Source organism: Sminthopsis crassicaudata, chromosome 3 (assembly GCF_048593235.1).
Source record: "Sminthopsis crassicaudata isolate SCR6 chromosome 3, ASM4859323v1, whole genome shotgun sequence".
Taxonomy (NCBI): domain Eukaryota; kingdom Metazoa; phylum Chordata; class Mammalia; order Dasyuromorphia; family Dasyuridae; genus Sminthopsis; species Sminthopsis crassicaudata.
In genome coordinates, this window is record NC_133619.1 from 3,130,316 (window position 1) to 3,155,174 (window position 24,859).

General features: G+C 46.8%; 1 protein-coding gene across 3 annotated transcripts in view; it reads left to right on the top strand.

Annotated features, from left to right (window-relative positions):
• ATP13A5 (ATPase 13A5) overlaps positions 1-24,859 on the top strand; it is a 104,064-nt gene that overhangs the window by 53,417 nt on the left and 25,788 nt on the right. For all 3 annotated transcript variants that reach the window (XM_074297835.1, XM_074297833.1, XM_074297834.1), the window contains exons 11-22: positions 811-968; positions 2,436-2,624; positions 7,146-7,207; positions 10,255-10,405; positions 12,252-12,338; positions 13,415-13,571; positions 17,475-17,592; positions 18,874-18,998; positions 20,387-20,547; positions 21,858-21,983; positions 23,031-23,110; positions 24,798-24,840. In XM_074297835.1, coding sequence (XP_074153936.1) covers positions 811-968; positions 2,436-2,624; positions 7,146-7,207; positions 10,255-10,405; positions 12,252-12,338; positions 13,415-13,571; positions 17,475-17,592; positions 18,874-18,998; positions 20,387-20,547; positions 21,858-21,983; positions 23,031-23,110; positions 24,798-24,840 — 1,457 coding nt within the window. The remainder of the gene's footprint in view (positions 1-810; positions 969-2,435; positions 2,625-7,145; positions 7,208-10,254; positions 10,406-12,251; positions 12,339-13,414; positions 13,572-17,474; positions 17,593-18,873; positions 18,999-20,386; positions 20,548-21,857; positions 21,984-23,030; positions 23,111-24,797; positions 24,841-24,859) is intronic.

A 24,859-nucleotide genomic window follows, 5' to 3' on the forward strand; every position in this document is an offset into this window, starting at 1 on the left:
CATTTAGTATCCAGCTCTCTAATAAAAAACCCAGTATGCACGGCATACTTTTAAGTTTAACTTGCATTTTTAACATTTTCTCCATCGCTTTTTTTAAGCTTAGAAAGCAACAGAATAACTAGAAAGGTTGATTTGTTTGGTTTGCCGGTTTTCAGGGTATCAATGTTCACACTGAAAATGTGACAATTGGACAGCTCCAACACGCTCCTGCGCACAAGAATAGAATGGGCAAGACGTGCCCAGTCAGAAGCAGTTAATAGCAAACAGATAGATATTTGTGTATGTGGATGGATGTGTATGCAGGCATTTTAGTGGACTGTGACCCTAATAGAAATCTACGGGTTCCGTGGCTGGCACCCTTCGCTCCTGTGGACTTGTACCCTGAGAAGCTTCTGCTCACCTGCTGGGTGCCCCCTCCCCATGGCTGCTTTTGGAGTGGATGAACGAGCTTCCGGCTCTCTCTCATCTGTAACTGGTCATTGCAGGGGCTTATGGGGGAGTGCCAGGCCCCTCTCTGGACCCTGATGCCATCATCTTCACCAGAATCCACTTGTCCAGGGGGATGGACTCCTCACGAGGAAGTCCCATAGTGAGCTTTGTGAGGACAAAGGCTGTTCGCCATTTTGGCCTTTGTCTAAGCAGGGCCCAGCATAGGGGCTAGCACAAGGCAGGAGCTGAGCAAATGCTCCTCGTCCCCTGGGCTCCCTTCAATGTCACCTAAGACAATCCTGGCTTTCACAGCGGTAGAGGGAGGATGACGCGTAGTGTGAGAAAACCCAACGTGTCCAACTTGTGGCTGTTCTTATTTAGGTTTCAACACTGCCAAAGGTGACTTGGTGAGATCCATCCTCTACCCGAGACCCCTCAACTTCAAACTCTATAATGACGCTTTCAAGTTCATCGTCTTTCTCGCTTTTCTCGGGGTTTTAGCCTTCTTCTACGCCTTTGGTGTCTACATGTACCATGGGGTGAGTACCGGGGGGGCACCTCGATTCCTGGACCCAGCTACAGACCAGAAAGGCAGCCCTGCTCCCCCCAGCCCCTAGTCGGCCTGCTCACACACAGGAACCCATTGGCACAAATCACGGGGCCCGCCATGCTTTGTCACACTTAATACCGATTCCCGGCTGCCCAGTGCACGTCCCTCAGATGCTCAAATTGGGAATAAATTCTGTCCCATGCACTTATCCCGAGATCCAATGTTCCCTAGAAATCTCAGCCTTTAAAGTTTAATTTCAACATCTTTCTGGATCTCTAGGATGTAAGTCAGAGATTGTTTCCAATTATATTCCTCAGAATTTAGCACAATACATGGTATATAGTAAGTGCTAAATTAATGTTCATTCATTCAAGTAAACTGAAGAGATGCTAGAGGTGGGGACAATAGTGAGCTCTACTCTTGATTGGACGCATGACCGGAGCTTGTCGAAGGAAAGGCTTTACTCAGTGTGTGAACAGCAGGATATATTTGTCCTGGAGGAGAGAAGCTGGGTGGGAGGAGGGACAAAGATGGCTCCGTTCAAGTTATTTGTAAGGCCTTCATGAGCCAAAGAGAAGTCACAAAGAGGCAGAATTAGACTCTAATTAGAATTAGAGTTTAATTCTGCCTCAATTTAAGGGGAAATTTCCTTCCTGATCACTTAGTAGGATGGGGGCCTGGAGAGGTAGGGGTCCTCCCCACTGGGAGTCTTCAAGGGAAGCACGGGGATTCTTGTTTGAGGAATAGAGGAGGCTTTTGGGGGGTGGGGGCTACAGCGGCACAGTCTGGGAAGCAAGTGATGGGTCAGATCCAGCCTCCAAAGCTGACTGCCTGTGGCCTGTATAAGCTCCCCGACCTGGGTTCCATCCCTTTTAAAATAAAAGGGGCCGCACTGGCTGGCCTCCGAGCCGAGCCGGGAGTCCGGGAAGCCGGCATGGCCATTAGCAGTGAGGTCTTGGCACTCTCAGGGTAACCTGAGCACTTCCCAGTTTTTCTGACATGGGGAAGGAGAGAGAGAGCGATGGTTCCTGCAAGCTCTTGGCTTTCTGCCCACTGTGGTGGCCAACCGCTGGAGGCATGGGCCAGTACCAACCGGACTGAACCAGCCTCACCCCGTGGGCAGCTGGAGCCAAAAACAGCAGGCTAGGGGCAGGGGAACCAGGAAGTCGGTGGCTCTTAGTGTCTCCACATTGGCCTAACCCGTCTTGTGGGGGACCGCTTGAGCCCTGACATGGGGAGTGTCTGACATGCTTGGACCCACCCGGAACGGAGCCCCCCGCCCCACTGAGCTCTCCCTCCTCATTCAGATCCCCGGGACGCCCCAATAATGTAGGACCGAGTCCTAGGCAGGGCTGGCTTCCTGAGCGGAGCCTGGGCACTGTCCTGGGGGGTTGGCAGCCCATATGGTCCCTCGGGCCCATTGCTGTCCCGTGCTCACGTGCCATTTCCCCTTCAGACTTCTGCGAGAGACACCGTGACGATGTCACTGCTCCTTCTCACTGTGTCGGTTCCTCCCGTGTTGCCAGCGGCCTTGACCACAGGGATTTTTTATGCTCAGAAGAGGCTGAAGAGAAAGAAAATCTTTTGCATCTCCCCGCAGAGAATCAACATGTGTGGCCAAATCAACCTTGTTTGTTTTGACAAAGTAAGGGTCCGGCTGGTTGGTTTTTTGGCTGGAGGGATATGGGAGAGCCATGGGAACTTGGTGTTATACAGGCACAAAATGTCAGGCTGGAAGGGATGGGACTGGGCAGATATCACCCACACTACCCCCCTCCCCTTCCCCATACCCATTGTAGAGATGAGGAGACTGAGGCAGCCCAAAAATGAAAGAGTCACAAGGGCAGCTAGAGAAAGAGTCTGAAGGAGAAGCCAGTCTCCTGACTCCCAAGCAATAACTTTTTGTTTCTGGGGTTTAAAACTTTCTCTACCCGCGGGGTTGAATCGTACCCGTTTAAAGTTTTAAATATGGCTCCTTGCCATAATAACTCATAATGACTTTTCTAGTCTCATGCAAATTGGGAAGCCAAGGACCAAGGCGGATTTTGGCAAAGTCCCATGTCCTGGACCTACAAGGCCTTCGGGGAAGGCTGCAGGCGCATCCACAGTTGGGATTTTCCACCAGCATGTAAATCGTCTGATACCTTGAGGTATCGTGGAGAGACACACAGAGAGACAGACACAGAGACACAGATTCACCAAGAATGAGAGAGATAGAGAGAGAATGGGAGGAAGGGAGGAAAAGATGGAGGGAAGGAGACACAGAGAAAAAGAGACTGAGAGAGAGAGATGAGAGACATACACACACAGAAGCAGAGACAGAAAAAGAGTCACAAAATGAGAGAGACAGACAGACGCCGAGACCAGCTAGTAGCTCCAAAATTCTTTATTATTCAGTTAAAAAAAAAAAAAAAAGGTAAAATAGCTAAAATACTGACTGTTGGAATGAGAATGACCCGTGTTCAAATCCTGCCTCAGACAATTACTAACAACGTGACTCTGACCCAGTCGCTTGTTCTCTCTGCCTCAGTTTCCACTCCATCAATAACTCACCCAAAGGATAGCGAGGGGGCTAGAAACGAAACCATGACACTGGCAGTGGAAGGAAGTGTGGCTGCCCAGGAGAAGATGGAGTCGGGACCCTGATAGTTTTCTTCCATTTTTTGAGGTTCTCTTGTTGAAGATTTAGCTTTGAGGCAGCCCAGTAGCCTAGAAGATGGCACACAAAGCTAGGAGAGCTTCCTTCACAGATACCCCAGAGCTCCGTGGTTAGGGACAGTTGAATAGGTTCCAGAGGATGGGATGAGATCATATGAGTAAGTCACTTTGTGATGATTAAATCACTATTTAAGCATTAGTCATTCTTAATATGATCAATCGTTTATAGTATTTATGGTGAGTATTGATTACTTATTCACCTCAATAATGATAAACAACTGGTTTCTCCTGTCCTTGTGGAGGGACTAGAGCCAGGGAATAGAGACCAATGGTTTTGTCTGGAGAAGAGGAAGACCTTTCCCCCACCTCCCCCACCCCAGCCCCGGGGGGGCTCCCACTGGGGAGAGCCAGTGTCCACCATGAAAGGGGTAGCTGCGGCAGGTAGACTTTGCTGCTACAAGCAATCTGCCAGCAGGGCCGGACTGGCCATTGAACAGTGACCACAGCTGCCTAAACTGCTCTGGCTGTGTGGTTTCCTTGGATGCCGAGCACCATGTTGTGATGTAGGCAATGTAGCTGTCCTCCCTAATTCCAAGATGAGGAGGCCGGCTTGGGCGTGGCGCAGAAGGGAGCTTTGCTCACTTATGATGGCTTAGAGGGATGGCTGCCGAGGCACCTCCCTGACATCCTGGGATGCTTTGATTCTCTATGCCCGGTACGAGGCAAACATCGCGCAGTCCGGCTCACGCCCTCCCTACTTGTGAGATAGTGGACAAATCGTGTCAGGTGCCTCAGTTTCCTCCTTGTACAATGAGAGGGGGAAGAGATGGTCTCAAAAGGTCTCCTTCAGCTTTAGAACTCCATAATTCGAGAAATGCATCTCCGGAAAAAAGGTCTTCAGAAATATTTGATTTCCTATCAACTTGTATGGAGGCTGGGAAAATATATCCCCTTCAAAGCCCCCAAATGCATTAGAAATTATAGGAATATAGACACTAGATAAAGAGATACTTTCTGTGATTTGTTTTTATTCCATGAAACACACACACCCAGGTGTGTGTGTATGTATATATGTGTGTGTGTGTGTATGTATATACACATATGTATACATATACACACACATATATATACACATATATACAATATGTACACAGTTATATTATATATATATACAATATGTACACACAGATATATTTTATATATATATACAATATGTACACACAGATATAGATATATATATATACATACATATAATATGTACACACAGATATATTTGTTTTCAGTTCCCCTTAGAAATTCCAGCCCAGCTCGTGTTCCCTTCTATTTCTGACAGTTCTAGAGTGAGCTTGATTTCGAGCCACTCTCCACCCCTTGTTTCCCCTGGCTCAGGCCACAGTCTGTTTTTCTTCTTACACATGGATTTTAGAACAAAGCTAATTCATCAGGAAAACATTTCCATCTGCATTGAACTTGGAAGTGTCTTTTTGAAAAAGATTAATCAGGGGGATTTCGAACCTAGACAACCTGATTGCTGCCCTTTCGAAACTCACCAGGGAAATAGCACACAAGGCTCTTTGCCATTTTAACGAGTAACTCGTGCAGTCTGGAGCTCAGGGCATGGAACCCCAAATGAAGAGCTCTTGAATCTGGCAGACTAGTTTTTCTTTTGACTCCCTTGGTGTCTAATAAAAATGACCGACCTGCTCCTCAGGGGCCTGCCGTTATGGGAGGGGGCTGGATTGATCAGAAAGCCAAATTTTGAGTCTTCTGGGATAGTAGCATGGACACCTGCTTGGGCGTCATGGGTTCAGGTCTTACTTCTGACACTTATGGAACAACACAGACCACAGCTTCCCTCAGGAGGGTGGGAACATTTGTCTCCTGGCTCTGGTACTCTGTTTATGTGCCTTTAAGCCCCATATCTAAATGATGTCTCAGATCTGTGACTGTTCTTTAGCATTGCTCGAGCCTGGTAATGTGCAGTGTAAGCTCTTTAACTTGGCACAGAATAGCAATAAATCCATATTACCGTCATTCAGAAACAGGCTTGAAGACCCTTGAAAGGCCAGCAATATTTATTGCCCCCATCTTGCGTCCTTACAGTGTCTTCTACCCCCCTTTCCCCAATGGCTTCTGACCTCATTGTTCACTTTATGCTACGAGAGCTGTCAGGGAATGGGGGATACGTGACTAGAGAAGGAGGGTGGCCCATAGGGGCTGAGGGGGAACTTATGGAGGCCCTATTGGCCCCTGTGAAACGTCAGGCCTAAAGGAAGGCCCGTGGGCTCACTGGGTGAAACAAAGACAAGACCACCCTGGAGAGGAAGTGGGAGGTGACCTTCACCAATAATGGGATGGAACCCAGATCCAGTGAAGCGTCGAGGCAAAGGCTATGGCGTACCCCGAGAATAATCTTTGAGACTGCGAGGACTGGCCTGAGCAGGTGGTCCTAATGCCTCTGGGCGGATGTTTCACGCTCTGCTGTGTCCAGAAAACAAGAACGGCTCGCAGCGGCGGCTCACCTTCTGGGCTTAATGGCTCTGAGCTGAGCTGGGTACATCCTTAAAAGGCAGTTTTAGCATCTCAGTGGGCCTGTGTGTAAAGGCTCTCTGGGGTGGGGTTTGGACCTGGGAGAGCTGGGCTTCCAGGATTACCCCCACCCATCATGTGGTCTAAGAGGAGGACTTCCGTGGAAGCCTAGTAAGCTATTTGTCCTTGAGGCAAATAGAAAAATCTCCCCTGTAATCCCCCCAAAGAAAGCAAAATCTCTCCAAAGCAGAAAACATGAAAGCTTAATGCATCGAGAGAATCTCATTTTCTTTAGTTGTTTGTTTTGCTTTCATCACAGATCTTGTGCCGGCTGCAGCAGCAGGTTCTTTTGTGTTATAAAGAGTCGGGCCTGGCTGGGGCGTTCTGATCAGCCCATGGTTCTAGGGGCCTTTAAATCTCTTCCCTCTTTGGATCCTGCCATGCTGCCCATGTTATTAGGCCCATGTAGGGCAGCTGCCTTTGCCCTGCTATTCTTCCGCCACCCCCCATTGAAGACCAAAGCCCATTCACCCACCTTCTGGGTGCCTTGCTGGTCCTCCAAGCTCAGCCTGAAGTTCTGCTGACACATTTGGACTAAATGTTTGGGAACCAGATGGGAAACCATCTTACAAAGAAACAAAACAAACACTCTGCAGACTAGCTTTAGATGATGATGAATGGCCATTATCATTGGCCATTCATCTCTACGCAGGTCTCAGTGAACTTTGTTCGCTGAATTTCTGTTTCTTTTTAATTACTAACTACTAGACCTGGCTTCGGTATAATGCAGGTTCCTCAGCCTATGGAAATGCTGGGGCCGGTCCCCAGAACAGCTCTTGTCCCTACACTTAGATCTGCCCTCTCCTGGCTGGTTAGTGTCCGCCATGGTGGATCCGGTCACTTCTAGGGGAGGTGACGTCTGCTTTACGTGCATTCTTCTTCAAAACACGGAAGCTAATGCCAACTCTGATTCTTACAGACGGGGACGCTGACGGAAGACGGCCTTGATCTCTGGGGAGCGGTTCCCGTGATGGGAAGCTGGTAGGTGTCTCGACTCGTAAGTGCGTTTGTCTCTGCTGGGTTTGTGCAGGGTGCTGATTGAATCTCACGTGGATCCCAGGCTGAGCACCTTCCAGGAATTCTAGCCTCCTCCTTAAATTAAGGAATTGGAAAGGACGTGGGAAAAGTGGGCAATTAACCTCCAGGGAGAACATTGATCAGACGTGACAGAGGGGCATCCCAAGGAGGAGAAAGGGGACAAAAGGGAACACAAGGAACCAACTTGGAAGAGTTCTTCAGTTAGGGGGAAAAGTACAGGCTCAAATGCTTACTTGGCTGAGTCTGTTTGTAGGATTCACTTCCACAGATGCAATAGCACGGTCGCTAGTGTTCTCCCCATGGAACTCTTCCACAGGTCATGGCTGGGTGGACACCTTCTCTGCTCAAGGAAGGTCGTTATTCCTGGATCCCTCAGCCCACTGTCTGCCCTCCTAATCTGGATACAAGTGTGGGCCACCGTGATTCATGCATGTGCCAAGGGCAGGAGGCTGTTCTGAGAATGTTGGGCTGCTGAGGCTTTGAGGAGAGGGTTGAACAATGCAAGAGTCAGCGAGGGCAGACCTGGCCGGCTTGCTCATTTTGCTTGGTGATCATGTGGAAGTCAGAGCTGGGGCAGGCCCTTGTGGGCTCTGAAGAACCATTCCCATATGTAGTATGCCCTTCCTTGACTTAGCTAAATAGTGGAGTCTGTAGATTGAGCTCCAACTTGCCCTGTCTTCTAAATCCAGCGTTATATGAAGTAGGAAGAGCTCTTAAGAAATCAGAGTGAGGAAGAATAAGAAAGAGACAGAGAGAATGCCAGACAGAGACAGAGAGAGAGACAGAGAGAGAGAGAGAGAGACAGAGAGAATGCCAGAGACAGAGACAGAGACAGAGACAGAGAGACAGAGAGAGATAGAGACAGAGACTAAAGACAATATAATTATCCCCCAAAGCAAACCAAAGAATATCAGTAGCTATGGACTCTTGTAATCTATGGACTTTACAAAATCTTGATGAGAATGATCGCCACGTGGATCTAGGGTAACCTTGAAGCCCATGAGAAAGGAACAGGAAGATATTGGCAAACAATTCTGCATAGAACATGTCAAAACACTGAAAGACAGATGCAGAAAACATAAGAACCTTCTGTGGTTATTGTTACTTATGGAGGGGGGCTTTGAGACGGTAGGACCCCATGAGATGCTGACTAAGAATGGTGAGACACCATGACTCAGTCCATACAGAGCTGTTGGAGGAAGGAGAATGCTCATCAATGTTATTTTCCCTGTTGTGGAGAATGTACTACATAGGGACCCAAGGGGAGAGAGTTTCCATAGAGATGAGGAAGGGTCCCATAGGAGCTTAGTACAGACGATACTGTGGTGATTTCATCCATCTCCAGAACACGGCGATGTCTCCTTACGAGATCTCTGGCTATGCAAATAAGAGCAACTTAACCATCCACACAGAAAAAAAAAATAGATGAAAGATGCTCATAGTGGGGCCCGTGATATCAAAGCAAATAGAAACTGGGCCATTGATCCTCTGCCTAGCTATTGATTTAGAAAACCACACATGAAAATCATCTTTATTCCATTGCATTTTCATTTATTTTGTTAAATGTTTCCTACTTACAGTTCGATTTGATTCTGGAGAGGAAGCCAGGCACGTGTTTGACAGCTCTGGCTTAAACTGTGACAGGCCATTGGACAGAGAGTCCACCCAATGGTTACATCACAGTTCTATTTGGACAGACATGGCAGATGATGAATCATGAGCTGGGCCCAAAATTAAATAGGAGCACAATTCCTTATCACACTCTAATTGGGAAGCACACGGCATTTTCAAGGATCTAAGTACAACAGCTCATGTTTTATGTATTTCTTTTCAACACAAATCCATTTCTAGCTGTGACGAATGGTTGGGGTCCTGGATGATCACCGTCTCCCAAGGGTTGAGGTTGGGAAATGGCAAGATGCCTTGTAGGGCACAAGATGGCAGCAGTGTACGCCCCGTGATGACTTACAAAGAAGTAGCAGCAGGGAGGTCATAGAGGACACATATGACTCCAAGGTGCTGGACAGAGGTACCGTGAAGGAGTTAGGACGAATGCGGACCATGTGGGCTGAATGGGTGCGGCCAGATTACACCCACAGGGATGAGGTCCAGTCTCCTTAATTCAGGGATGTCCTAAAGAGGTCTCAAAGCAGATAGGGCAGCGTTGTTTACCATTCATGTCTCCAGCTACTGGAGAGTTTACATGTTTACAATTTCTTATTTCCTTTTCAAAAAGGATCTGCTCCTTTCCTTTTGCTTCTTGTCAGTTGGGGGCCGGTTTCTTTCTAAAATCCTCAGGTTTTAGCAGACAGTGTTCTACTAAGCAAAAATATGGGTTTTTCCCATAAGGCTGTGGGGCCACCTTGTTCTGGCAGGCTCAGGCTGCTTACTTTTATCAGAGCTATTTTTATGAGACTTTGTGGGTCGTCTACATCCAGGGCTTGCTCTGACAGGACCTCATGCAATCTGACAATTATGCTAGCTGGATCGCGTAAGATGCAGCGCTCCGAAAAAACAAAGAAAGCATCTGCTTTTTGTCCCTCCCGTGATTTCGTGTTGGGGACTCCTCTTGTGGAGTTTTGGAGTTATCTGGGACACACGAAGTTGGAGTTTTACCCAGCTCCACCTTGGAGTTTTGGAGTTATCCAGGACACATGAAGGAACCTGCCCAAGCTCCCATAGCCAGTAAGGATCAGAACACGTGCCTTCCTGACTCTATTCAATTTTCTGTGCTTTTGTTCTATATTTTGCTTTGTGGGGAAAGTAATGATAATAAATAATAATGTGGACTCCCATTTCTACTGGTCTTTAAGGTAGATAGAGGGCCTCTTCCTGAGAAGTGGGGCAAATAGTGGAATTATTCCTATCCCACAGCAGAGGGCCCTCAGACTCAGGATGCTGTTTGCCCCATTCCATGTCTGCGGACAGTAAGCAACAAAGGCTAGGGTTTGTCCCAAGCTCATTGTTCTCCAACTCATGGCCTCTGTCAGTTTCCAGAAGGTCCACAGCTTCACTTCTGGCAGCGCTCTGCCCTGGGGACCCCTCTGTGGAGCCATGGCCAGCTGCCACTCCCTCATCGTTCTGGACGGGACCATCCAAGGAGACCCTCTGGATGTCAAAATGTTCGAAGGCACCAGCTGGGTAAGGTCAGGTTCTCTTCTACATGATTTATCCCTTCTGAAGAAGACTAGCCATTTTCCCCACAAATTCAATGGATATTTATTGAGTAATTTCTGCAAACTGCCTGCTCAGACTTAGGCTAGGTACTGGGATACAAAACGTCCCCAGTGGCACTGGTCTGCCCTCCATAAGCTGATCCATTCCCGGGAAAAACTATAGTATGAAACAAGTAGTCACAAGGCGGAGCGTGGTGGGGAGGGACTCCAAACAAGTACATTTAGAAAATTTAGGAACAAGAGCATGTTTTTAGTGGATGGGAGAGGGGAGAGAGAAAGGTAGAGGGAGGCAGAGACAGGGAAGCCAAAGGTAGAACGGCCTGGACTAGCACCTCATCTCCTTGGATGAACATCCTCTCCTTGTGGTCTCTCAGAAGGGCTTGGAGAGCAGTCAGTCAGTCAGTCAGCAAGCACTTTTTTAATTCTTGCCCAACACCTTGCTAAAGGATGGAGTTACAAAAAACCAGTGAGAAAGAGAAACTTTGATAATTACTCTGAGGAATATGGCGGACCTTCCCAAGACCTACCCACTTTGGAGAGACATAGCCAACCAAAAAGCTTGTAGTAAACTCAAGGTCTTCCACGGAGGGAGAGAAAAGCAGACACTGGGTCCTCAGAACAGCTTTTCATTCCCCTTTAGCTTTGTGCAAGTTGGCAGTGAGTGGTAAGTAAAAGGTTGGACTTTTAAGTCCCTCAGCCTGCTCCCTTTACTCACTGGCTACAGGACAACAGCCTTTGACGCCACTGAGGCTGACGTGTGTCTTAAGGCAACTGAACTACCAGAGGCAGTGTGGATACAGGCTGGATGTGCAGTCAGGAGGACCTGGGTTCAAATTCTGCCTCAGTCACTCACTAGGGGAGCCTGGATAAGTCACTTAGACTCTCTGTATCTCAGTGCCTTCATCTATAAAATGAGAGGCTCAGACTCAACGATTTTTTGGACTCTTTCCAGCTCTAAATTTATGATCCTATGAGTTTTCCCAGGAGACTTTCCCAGCATCCTTATTTCACCACATACTCCAACCCCAATAAAAGGAAACTTGGTGATCCTTCTTGGATGCATCAAATGTAAATTGAATGAACCTTGATTTGCCTCAAGTGTAAGGGTTTTCCCCATTGTGAATGTCAGCCAGGCTTTGTGATTGACATTAAGCTCTGAGGTCTCATGACCGAAGTCCTGGTGACCGTTTAACTGAACGTGCTTCTTTCCTTAACGTTTGCCTCATGGCGATTGCATTGTCTAAATTACTGAGAGGGTTCCTGTAGGACCTTTCTCTGGGCCATAATGGCTGTGAATTTCCTAAAAAACCTAAATGTTTTCCAGCATGCTTTTGATTTTCTGAGATTTGTGACCCACTGATGATCTAACAGGGTCGACCAAGTCATGAAGAAATCTTCCCTAGATGCCCCGAAGTCTCATTTTGCAGAATAGAAAACTAAGATAACCCAAGGAAAATAAGTGATTAATTTATTGCTCTAGAGCTAAAAGTGGCCTGAAAGATCATTCTACAGATGAGGAAACTGAGGTCCAGAAAGAGGAAAAGCCTTGCCCATAAGCACATAGATAGCCATAGACAAGATTTGGATTCAGCTCTTAGGATTCAAAGTTCAATCTCTCTCAGGTCCATGGTAAGTGATAAGATCTACATTTGCACCCAGGTCCCCGATGCTCATCTTTCTCATCACAAGATTTCATGGGGAATTTAGGGTTAGGCTTCCCTTAGGTAATGTCTCCACTATCAAACTAAACTGGAGATGCTTTGAAGGATCTGACGGCACCCTGAAAAAAGTTTCACAATGTCTTCAAACAGGTCATTGAAGATTCCTCTGTGGATCCCAGTGATTCTGGGATTCCAGCTTCCAGCATAATCATTAAGCCGGGCCCCGGAGCAAGCCAAGTAAGAATTGCCCTTATACTAACAGGACCAGCTCCTTAGAATGTGTGACATTTCAAGGATTCTCCTTCCCATCAGACCCAGCTCCTTTCTTAGCCTTCAGTGCTTGCTGCCTCAGGGGAAGCCTGAAAAAACAAAAACAAATCTTTTTTGCAATGACTGTGTGATTGGATGTGCTATTATGGACATGGCCTTATCCTCAGGTTCTAAGATGATGACAGATCCTCTTTACTTTTATTTACAGTGGGGGATGAGTTTAGCATTCCCTTTTAGAGTGACCAGGGTCTGTGGCTCTGTGGATTACAGGAACACAAAGCTTTTAGATCTTATCCAGACATAAGGACAAACTTTATTTATTATCGGAAATTCTCTTCCAATTCATCCTTAGGGAGTGTGGCTGGATAACAGTTTGAATAAAAGAGATCTGGGGAATTAGTGGACCAAGGTCTTATTATCATTAATGGTAGGATGTGTGGTTGTTAACCAAAAATGTCCAGGTGATTTTGTGCTGTGTTAAGAAGAGTAGAGCATTCAGAAATGAGGAGGCAACAGCCCCCGTCCTCTGCCCTGGTCCCTGTCTATATGGAGGTTTTGGGCAGTTCCGGGCAACATAAAAGAGACATAGAAACACTGGTGAACGTCCAGAGACAAAGTTGGGATGGAAGGAGCCATATGAACATCAGTGAAAGATGTTGAACCTGGAGAAGAGAAGCCTCGGGGAGACAGAGGAGGTCTCCTAAATATTTAAAGGGCCGCTACAGGGAGGAAAGGTTCACTTGGTCTTCTAGGCCCCAGAGGGCCTGACTAAGAGTCATAGGGAGAAGCTGCAGAGAGGCAGATTTAAGCTTCATGCCAGGGAAAAACTTGCCCTTAATGGCCATTGTCCAGAAGAGGATGGACCACCTCTGCCAGTATAACTTTTACTTAAGGTCTTTAAGCAGAGGAGAGAGTCATTTGTCAGGAGAGTCATGTATAGATGTCTTGTCCGGATCCAAACTAGACCAGGTGCCCCCCCCCCAAGTTCTTTCTAATTTTGTGATGCTGTGACTTAACACCGTTCCTTTCTGGTGTATCCCCAGACTCCAGCAAAAGCAATCGCCATTTTGCATCAGTTTCCATTCTCTTCTGGCCTGCAGAGGATGTCAGTGATTACCCAAGAGATCGGCAAAGACCACTTTGACGCATACATGAAGGGAGCCCCAGAGATGGTCGCCAGTTTCTGCAGGCCAGAAACAGGTATGAAACTGCAGAGTCGATGAGTTTACTTCTGTGTAGGCTAAGAAACCAACTCTTAAATAGCAAACAAATCTAACTTAACGAATGTAATAAGGGAAGTTTAGAATGACAAATGCAAAATGTAGTTGGGCGGCCAAGGGAGCTTCTATGTATTACAGTAAATGAAGACTTCATAAGGAATCGGTTTTCTGGGCCAATGCAGAACCTATTTGTTCTCACTCCAGTCTGACTAATATAAATACTCTTTGAAGAAAACAGGCCCTGATTTTCATTAAAAAAAATTGTTTGCATTCAAATGAGCTCATTTAGCTCAAATGCCAAGTTTCTATATATTTCTACCTCCATCCTCCTAGAATGATGATGGATGGGTTGTTGCTGTTTACATGGAAATTCTGATCAAACCCAAAGACATCTTCACTTTTTCTTTTCCGAGTCTATTTTATTTTATTTTAAGTTTAAATCAATGTCACAAGCATTTTTAAGTGCCTACTATGTGTAAAATATTGTGTAAAGTGCTGGGGGCAAAAAATTAAAAAAAATGAAAATGTTTTTCCTCTCAAGGTGGTTACGTTCTCCTGAGAGAAGATATATGTACAGAGAAGCACATACACACACACACACACACACACACATGCGGACACATGCGCACACACACTTGCACAGCACATACACACATATATTCACATTCACATATATAGTATGCACATATATGTATGTGTGTGCGTCTCTATCCATATATAAGCTAGTGAGAATGCCCTCTCTCACTTTAGGATCCCCACTTACTTTTTTTAGTCAACCAGAGGTCACAATTAGTTCCAAGCAAAGGCATTTAATGAACTAGATTGTTCTAGGGGGCAATCAAATGAATGAATATCACACCAAATAACCATAGCAATGAGCTTAGGCAGTTTCAACCCTGAGATTTGAGGCTGAAACAACTTGATTTAAAGGTTAATAATGATCAAGAACCCTCTGGCTTAGAATGAGAATGAATATGAGTCAGAACCGAACAAAAGGGAAGGGAAAAGGGTCAGTCTACAAGCTTTTATTAAGTGTTTACTTGAATCGAGGCAGCTAGATTGCTCAGTGGTTAGAATGCTCAACTGGAATCAGTTCAAATTCAGCCTCAGACAATTAGTAGCTGTGTGACCCTAAGCAAGTCCCTTAATCATGTTTCTCTTAACACATTGTCAAAAGAAATGGCAAACCACTCGATCATCTTTGCCAAGGAAAACTCATGCATATATTGATGTCCACAGTTCACGAGGAGTCAGACATGACTAAATGACTGAACAATAATAACATAAACTGGACACTGTACGAATCTGGGAAGCAAACATACAAACAAAAAGAAAGGCAATCCTTGCCCTCAAGGAGCTTACATCCTAATGGGAAAGACGATCTAAACGAAGATGAAAAGTTAGGGTGTAAGGAGGAGGAAGGTAGCCATCATGGGGGAAATGATGGAGGTCAGAGAAATGCAAATTGGGGGGAATGAGGAGCTAGATAGCTTGGTTCCTGGGAAGGGTCATCCAATTCCAGGAGAGGCCCAAGGAACCAAGGAGACTTCCATGATTATGAATTCCCAGGCTGAAGTGTTCTTCCAGGAAATGGGGAGTATCTGGAGCAGCACAGCCTGATGGGAAAATAAGGCAAGCTCACTCCTTCATCCCCATTCCTTTAAAAAAATATCTCTACTTTTGTTATGTTTGTTTGTCAGCAGAAAACCTCATAATTGGGCTGTATATTAGGCAAGAGAAAAACAGACTCTTTCCCTACATAAACACAAAGTAGATAAAATGCCAACAGAGTAATTTTTCCAGAGGCGGAGAAGAACTACCCAGAATGCAACTGGTATTTATATGTCATTTCAGGGTTCACAAAGTACTTTTCAAACATTGTCCCACTGGAGCCTCCCCCTGTCAGGAAAGGTGCTGGCACCACCCCCACTTTGTCAGTGAGGAAACTGCAATGTAGATGGTAAATCCCCCAGATACGGTCCCAAGCAGGATTCTGTCTTGGGTCTTCCTGACCCCAGATCTGGGACTCCACCTGTCCTGGCCCCTGGCTGCCTGGGGCTGGAGAAGAATCAGGAAAAGTCTTGGCTAAGAAGTGCAACTTGAATTGCATCTAGAAGGAAGCTAAAGAAGGTAGAAATGAGGAAGGAGAGCTTTCCCGGAACTGAGTGCCAGCTTCTGCAAAGACACAGAGGGAAAAGGATGTGGCTGTCCTGGCAATGGAGAGCTGGCCAGCTCGTCTGGGCTGGAGAGAAGGGAAGAGAGAAGTCAGTCTCAAGGATTCATTTGATAAAAGAGGGCTCTCAAGTTCGTCCCAATAGTACCAGAAGCCTTTCTAAAGCCTGCCCCCTCCTCTTCCCTCCTTTCTCCCAGCTGCCTGACCAATCTTTGTCTTACCATACAAACATATATCCCTGACACATTGTGTCAGTCTGCCCTTCCCTGCCCAGCCTGTTCTTCACAAGGTGTTCAGTTGCCATTTTATTAGCTTCCTGGCAATTATTCCCTGCCCCTAAATTTTGTCTCTTGAAAATACTAATAAACACAGGAGCTAGGAGAAACTCCAATACTGAAAGTAACCTCCAATGACTTGTATGTGATGAATTCAGAGGAATCAGACACAGGGTTTAGTGGATCCTCCAAGTAATCAGATGTTTGATACCATATGGGAAAAAATCAACCACCTAACCTGCTGTATTTTTCACATTTCATTCCATGTTTTGGTTTCAGGTAAATACAACTAGAATGTACATCTTTTCTTAAGAGAACTCAACCAATATATTTTCCTTTGTACTTCATTTCCCAGATTTCTTTCTTTGTTTCTCTCTTTCCTTCCTTCCTTCCTTCCTTCCTTCCTTCCTTCCTTCCTTCCTTCCTTCCTTCCTTCCTTCCTTCCTTCCTTCCTTCCTTCCTTCCTTCCTTCCTTCCTTCCTTCCTTCCTTCCTTCCTTCCTTTCTTCCTTCCTTCCCTCCTTCCTTCCCTCCTTCCTTCCTTCCCTCCTTCCTCCCTCCTTCCTTCCCTCCTTCCTTCCCTCTTTCCTCCCTCCTTCCTCCCTCCTTCCTTCCTCTTTTCTCCCTCCTTCCTCCCTCCTTCCTCCCCTCCTTCCTTCCCTCCTTCCTCCCCTCCTTCTTTCCCTCCTTCCTTCCCTTCTTCCTTCCCTCCTTCCTTCCCTCCTTCCTCCCCTCCTTCTTTCCCTCCTTCCTTCCTTCCCTTCTTCCTTCCCTCCTTCCTTCCCTTCTTCCCTCCTTCCTCCCCTCCTTCCTCTCCTCCTTCCTTCCCTCCTTCCTCCCCTCCTTCTTTCCCTCCTTCCTTCCTTCCCTTCTTCCTTCCCTCCTTCCTTCCCTTCTTCCTTCCCTCCTTCCTCCCCTCCTTCCTCCCCTCCTTCCTTCCTTCCTTCCTTCCTTCCTTCCTTCCTTCCTTCCTTCCTTCCTTCCTTCCTTCCTTCCTTCCTTCCCTTCTTCCTTCCCTTCTTTCTTCCCTCCTTCCTTCCCTTCTTCCTTCCCTCCTTCCTTCCCTTCTTCCTTCCCTCCTTCCTTCCTTCCCTCCTTCTTTCCCTCCTTTCTTCCTTCCCTCCTTCCTTCCTTCCCTCCTCCCTCCTTCCCTCTTTCCTCCCTTCTTCCCTCCTTCCTCCCTCTTTCTTTCCTTCCTTCCCTTCTTCCTTCCCTCCTTCCTTCCTTTTGTCCCTCCTTCCTTCCTTCCCTCCTTCTTTCCCTCCTTCCTTTCTTTTTCCATCCTTCCTTCCCTTCTTTCCTTCCTTCCCTCCTTCCCTCCTTCCTTCCCTCCTTCCTTTCTTTTTCCATCCTTCCCTCCCTTCTTTCCTTCCTCTTTTCCATCCCTCTCTCCCTTAGTGGGACCAGGAGTTCACCATTTCCTTCTCTCCCAACAGTTCCCCCAAATTTCAAGAAGGAGCTGAAGCTTTACACCATGCAAGGTTTCCGGGTCATTGCCCTCGCTCACAAACCTCTAAAGTCAGGGGGGCATCTAGAGATGGGCACTTACCCCAGGTAAGCAGCTCTGCTCCTATAGCATCTATTTTTCTCTGGCATAGGCATGTGGGCATTAAATTACCACAGGATTTTAGAGCTTTCAGGGACTTTGGGGCTTACTTAGTTTAAACCCCAAGGCCCAGGAAAATGATGTCCAGAGAGGGCATGTGGCTCTCCTTTGTCACACAGACGTTGGCAACTTCTCTCCCCAGGTACACATATTTTTTTTCCAATACCAGAGTGTGTGCCCCTCAGTGCTTCAGCTCTAGTAGGCATTGGACAAGAATCTTGAATTGAATTGTATTTTCACTTGCAGAAATGAAATATCAAAAGGGGTAAAACTTGGGCACTTTAAAAACCAGATTTGCCAACATGGGTTTGCAGAACCATAGCACCGAGGCTATAGTACCTTAGCTTCTGGAGTTTTGCATGAAACAGGGTCAGAATCCTCATTTACAGGAGGGTACCGAATGCATTTTCCAGCAGAGGATCTTCCATTTTTGTTGTGCCAGGCTTTGCATGGCTGTTTAGGTCAATGCATTGACCTAAGACATCTATGATTTTGCCCTATGGCCTCTAAGGCGCTCTTGCCCAATCTTATATTCTCTTTGCTATCAAAGGATCCTATTCGAGTCATTGAGAGAATTGAGGAAATTTGTAGGAGCAAGTGATGATGGGAATTAAGTGAATCCCACTCATTTCATCATTTCTGGAGCTGGCTCAATTCCCTTTGAATTCAATTATGGATATAGTCCAATTTCTGTCCTGTGAGACAAGTTTATTCAATTATGGGAATTGAAAGTAAACTTTATTGCATGGTTTGAACCTTGCCCTGCATGGCTGGGGAGCTGGACCACCTTATTTGCTGCTCAGAGACCTTGCAGTAAGGAGTTTTCTCACAACCGGACATCTCACCAGAAAGCTGCCCCCGTGCTGATGGGACTGTTATGGTCTCCATGGTTTTTTGCTTGTTTACAGATCAGTGGGGAGTGGGCACCTCTAGTGGGAAGTGGGCACTCTTTCTCTGAATTCATGCAACTGTATCTGTTCACTATCCCCCTCCCCACTTGAAAAACTAAGCTTTCCTCTAATTAGAGAGCAGCTGACCCTGTCTTGTGTCCTGCTGAATTGCTTCCTTTTAATGACTGGTCTTATATGGCGCATTTGAAGTGCTATGAAGCACTTCATGAATCAAGCACTCAGAGCACTGGTCCTGGCGTCCTCCGTCACTTTATCTCTCACCTGCCTCATCCCCACATGTGTCCCCTTTAAAGATGATTTTTCTTTTGCAATCCAAAGGGAGGAAGTCGAGTCCGAGTTAACGTTTCTAGGCCTTCTGATCATGGAAAACCGCTTGAAAAAAGAGACCAAGCCGGTCTTGAGAGAGCTGAGCAGCGCTAGGATCCGGACAGTCATGATCACAGGTGAGTGACCTTGAAACTTCAAGAGCCAGACTCCGAGGCCCAAGAACATGCTCTGGAGTGACTGAGTCTCTGGAAATGGCTCAGTTTGGTTGCTCTTTTCCCGTGTGGAGTCAGGCTCTGTGCTGGATTTGTCAGTCGGCTAATAAACTTGCTGTGATTATCTTGGCTACTTAAGGGTGATCTGGGAAGGAAGCTCCCAGTTATGTGAAAGGTCATCTGATCTAAGCCTCATTTTACAGATAAGGAAACAGATCATGAGAAGTAAAATTAACTTGTCCATGGTCATATGAGTAGGAAGATGCAGAGTCTGGATTTGACCAAGTACTAAATAAAGTACTTTCTTTCCCCTGTTCTCATGTACTGAATCAGCAAAAACTCAGATTACCTGCCAACTTTCTGGGAAACATGTATTGTATGAAGTTAAACACATCTGCCAATAGAGCATTTTGGGGAAAAACCCCCAGTGACCTTCCACTGTGCTTCCTGACTGTGCTTCCCAGCTCAGTCTTTTACTAGCTAGGGGGCTATGAAGATGTCACTTCCCTTCCAGACCTCAGTTCCCTCATGTATAAAATGAAAAAAAATCAGACTAGGTCATCCCTAAATCCCCTCTAGGGTATCTTGGTGACCCAATGGTTTGAGAGCCAACCCTGCAGTCAGAAAGTTTATCCTCCTGAATTCAAATGTGGTCTCAGACACCCATCAGCTGTGTGATGCTGGGCCAGTCACTTTGCCCTGTTTGCCTTAGTTTCCCCATCTGTAAAATGAGATGGAAAGGGAAATGATCCCAGCATCTTTGCCCAGAAAAGTGCAAGTGGGGTCACAGAGAGTTGGACGTGATCAAACAAGGTCCCTTCTAGTCTTGATTCTGCACATAAGAAAATCATTAAATCTTTTCTGAGGTTGGGAAGCACTTGAGTTTAACTCAATAAACATTTGTGAAATGGCTACTTTGTCATTCTAGACACAGGATACAGTGACAAGATTGGAACAGTCCCTGCCCTCAAGGAATAGCATGTGCACACATACAATGTAGACACTTCTAGTTACAAAGTGAGCTCAGGAGAGCAAGGCTGCTAACCATTGGGAAAGCCAGGAAAGCTTCCCTTGACAGAAGCCCTTGAAGGGCCCTAGGGACCTGAAGGGAGCAAACAGTGGATGGAAGTGATCTAAGGTTAAAGCCATTTGTCTCAGTAATTACTCTGAGTGGAAGAAACCCCGAACATCTGACCATGGGCAGAGGAAGCTGGTGTGAGCGTGGCTCCCAGACATGGCGCTCCTCATCTCGATCAAGGTTCTCGTCCACAGGTTTCGAGCAGGAAAATATATTTGGAATCTGTTGGTATGTAGGAAATAAGGAACACTTTTTTTTTTTTTAATATATCCAGGGGACAACCTTCAGACCGCCATTACAGTTGCAAAAAATTCTGAAATGATTCCTCAAGGTAATAAGGTGATTCTTATTGAGGCCAATGAACCCGAAGGACACTCTCCTGCATCTGTGACCTGGCAGCTGTTGGAGAACAAAGAGGAGGGGCACAAGGATAAGGTACAAAGAGGAAGGGCACGGGAACAAGGGATAAAGAGGAAGGGCATGGGAACAAGGGACAAAGAGGAAGAGCATGGGAACAAGGGACAAAGAGGAAGAGCATAGGGATAAGGGACAAAGAGGAAGGGCACGGGAACAAGGGACAAAGAGGAAGGGCACGGGGACAAGGGATAAAGAGGAAAGGCATGGGAACAAGGGACAAAGAGGAAGAGCATGGGAACAAGGGACAAAGAGGAAGAGCATAGGGATAAGGGACAAAGAGGAAGGGCACGGGAACAAGGGACAAAGAGGAAGGGCACGGGAACAAGGGACAAAGAGGAAGGGCACGGGGACAAGGGATAAAGAGGAAGGGCATGGGAACAAGGGACAAAGAGGAAGAGCATGGGAACAAGGGACAAAGAGGAAGAGCATAGGGATAAGGGACAAAGAGGAAGAGCATGGGAACAACAGACAAAGAGGAAGAGCACGGGGATAAGGGACAAAGAGGAAAGGCATGGGGACAAGGTACAAAGAGGAAGGGCATGGGGACAAGGTACAAAGAGGAAGGGCATGGGACAAGGGACAAAGAGGAAGGGCACGGGGACAAGGGACAAAGAGGAAGGGCACGGGGACAAGGGACAAAGAAGAAGGAAATGGGGATAAGGGACAAAAAGGAAGGACACGGGGATAAGGGACAAAGAAGAAGGAAATGGGGATAAGGGACAAAGAGGAAGGACACGGGGACAAGGGACAAAGAAGAAGGAAATGGGGATAAGGGACAAAAAGGAAGGACACGGGGATAAGGGACAAAGAAGAAGGAAATGGGGATAAGGGACAAAGAGGAAGGACACGGGGACAAGGGACAAAGAAGAAGGAAATGGGAATAAGGGACAGAGGAGGGACACAGAAATAAGACCCGCTTGTCTGAGAGCCTGGGAGATGGGAATGGGAAGTTGTACAACTCTGATTATGCACAAAGGAGCTTCCTTGGGACCACAGGGTTTAAAGGGAACCCTTTGCTACAGTCAAGCGGTCCCTAAATACAAGCTTTCCAAGCAAGCGTTATTGGCTATTAGCCCCACAATGGGAATTAATATTAGGTCTTTTCCTTCCTGGCAGTCAGTTGGCATCTGGAAAGAAGGAGGCATAGGTCAGATAAATTGCATAAGTTGGGCTGGTAAAAAGGGAAGACCAGACCCTGGGAAGGAGCCATCGGGGGCTTTGGCAGCAAGGGGTCTTGGGAAATGAAAGAAGATAACACAGAGCATGATCATAGACAGATAAGGCCAGTTTACACTCAATACCTAAACGTGCCGCGTCTTGGATTTTAGGAGATCTGCCTCCACATCCAAGACCCCTCCTTGGCTGAGGCTGGCCGAGGGGACGATTACCACTTTGCCATGACTGGGAAATCTTACCAAGTGATCACTCAACATTTCAGCAATTTGCTTCCCAAAGTAAGTGAAGAACAAGAGACTTTGACTTTATCACTTGGAGGGGGAGCTGCCGGCCCAGATGGGGTCTGCATTCCCTTTAAGTCTTCCTGTCTCAGTTTCTTTAACTCATATTTGTGGAATGGTTCCTGTGACCGTTCTACCCCCACCCTCCGTGGGGAAAGAAACCTCCAGGGAATGCCAGGGATGCTGCCTGGTGGAAGGGGTAGGAGTCTGGACCCCTATCCTGGACCCCAAGTCCTGCATGGAATCATAGATGGAGCCTTGGGAGGGTCTTTGAGGTCACTTCCCCTGACTTCTCCCTTTGTGTTTGAGGAAGTTCAGGCTCAGACAGTTGAAATCATGACCCCATGGCACAAAACAGGAGAGTTAGGGTGTGCATTGGGATCCGTTATTCCAAACTTAGCCCTCTGAAATGTCCTTTCCTTCTCCATGTTTGGGTCCATGTCTTAGGGCCAGTCCTCCGTACCCATCGCCGCCTCCCACCTGCATCCTTTCATGCTCAATCCCGGTCTCTCCATGTCCTATTTCAAAGCATACTGGGTAGTCCTGGGACTTGAGTCTCTGGGACAAGGTGTGTCCAGGCACAGCAGGTCAACCCGCCGGACAGGGCGCCGAGGGCATCTTGATGCTTAAAACACCCCATCCTTGGGCAGCCAGACTTATGAAAATCCCGGGCCGAGGCTGAGAAAATGTATTTCTTAATCATCTTGTGTTTCTTAAGTACTTCTTAAGCACCTTGTCCCGCTTCTCTGGGCTGTGTTTTGATTGATTGATGCTAGAGAAGTGCTGTAGACATAACTGATGGGGTGGATGATGTAGAAGGTCCCGGGGCTACAGCAGGCTGGTGCACTTGGTTAAATATTAAAGCTTGAGATCTCTACATCCTCCCATTCCCTCAGCCTCCAGCGCTGTGTGGAGTGACAGATCTATCACCTGGGGAGGGAGCACATTAAAGGGAGAGCGGAATCATTAGTCAGGCTTTTTTTTTTTTTTAATGATACTGTTTTCTCCTTTCTCATTTCATCATCCCGGTGTTTTTCATGGCAGATTCTGGTGAATGGAGCCATTTTTGCCAGGATGTCTCCTGGGCAGAAATCAAGCCTGGTGGAAGAATTCCAGAAATTAAAGTATGTTCTTTGGTATAAATGGAATGTTTTGTTCTCTGACTTCAGGAGAATGTTGGCAAAGGGCAAACCCAGGCTTGGAGGGAGAGAGAAGAAGGGTGGGATGTTTATGTGCCATTTAAATCACAGGGATAAGGCCTTGGAGTGAGCCATCTATGTTTAGGCATTATGCATTTGTTAAGCACCTACTATGTGCCAGGCACTTGCTAAGTTGCCCTGGAGATAGAAAAAAAGGTAAAAGTCAGTCCCTGCCCCCATGGATCTCCCAGTCTGAGGGGGATGACAATCCTAAGACAGCTGTGTACTGACAAGGTACAGGTGGGATAACTGGAGGTAAGCAGCAGAGGAAAGATGCTGGCCACAATGGAGATCAGCTAAGGCCTCCTGGTAGTGGAGGCTTAAAAGAAGTCCGGGAAGCCTTGGGGTATAAATGAGAGAGGAGATTTTAGGCAGGGGACATAGCCCAGAGACTGGAGAGAGAATGGAGAGGGACAGCGAGGAGCTGGAGGTGGGTGTGATGGAGCCCAAGAGAGGAGTTAATAACCGGTCCCGGGGAGCTACCGAGGTTATTGTTTAGGAGGAGGAGGATGATGAGGTGGTCAGATGGATGCTTTTGGCAGAGGAGTGAGCGTGAAAGTGGGCTGGCCAGAGATATGAATCAGGGTGAGCTACCAGCACGCTCTAAGCTCAGGAGAGAAGTGGAGCTCAGGCTCCTCTTAAAAGAGCTGGGCCATTCTCTCCTCCCTGGCTCACTCCAATCACTTGGGGTCTGCAGTGCCAGAGCACAGGATCCTAGACCATATCAGGAAGAGGCCTCAGAGAGCAACTGAACACTTCTCCATCTTCTTCTCACTCTTCTTTTCCCTCTTCTCTTCCTCCTTTTCTTCCTACTCCTATTCCTCTCCCCTTCCTCCTCTTCCTCTCACTGCCATTCTTCTTCCTCTTCTTTCATCATCATCATCAGCATTTAAGTATCTGTTGTGTTCCACACACTGCAGTAACAAAGGAAGACAAAAAACATGATCTCGGTTTATTTTATTGATGCAAGTACTAACAGAATTCTAGGGGAATGTTGAAATATTGTTAAATTCTTGGTTTCTCTCTTGCAGACTGTTCTCAATGGCTCATTAAGTGGCTCATTAAGAGCCACTCTGATGAAGTTCATCAGATACTTGAGATGGGTGTACCTGTGTGTGTGTGTGTGTGTGTGTGTGTGTGCATGCATGGGTGTGTGTAGGCTGTTCCATTGGCTTAGTTATTTCTATGATTCTCTTCACCAAAGTGTCACATGAAAGTTACGGTAGCAGCCGACAAACTCCCCGAAATCTGTTAGCATGAGACTAAGCTGGGAAAACTCTCCCATGGAATCCTTCAGAGTGTTTGGCCCAGAAATGGCAAAGATCACTATATGGCCTTTTCTTGAAGGATTTCTTCCTCTGTATAATGACTAGAAGACCTCAGAAGTTCCTCCAAGCTCTAGGTCTAGAACCCTAGAAGAATTTCTATGGAAGTCTCTGAAGGTTTCTCTGTGGCTACAAGGGACTGTGTTAAGATAATCCAAAGGAGAGGGAACAGGATCTTGTGATCTCTTTTTTTCCCCCTGGTGGGTCTATAAAATGGACTGGTGTGCCAGGGGCGATGAAGATGACTCAAGGAAAGTGCTGAATTTTTCCATGTCCTTTTCCCCCAGTTACTATGTCGCCATGTGTGGTGATGGAGCGAATGATTGTGGGGTGAGTAAAAATTCCTGTT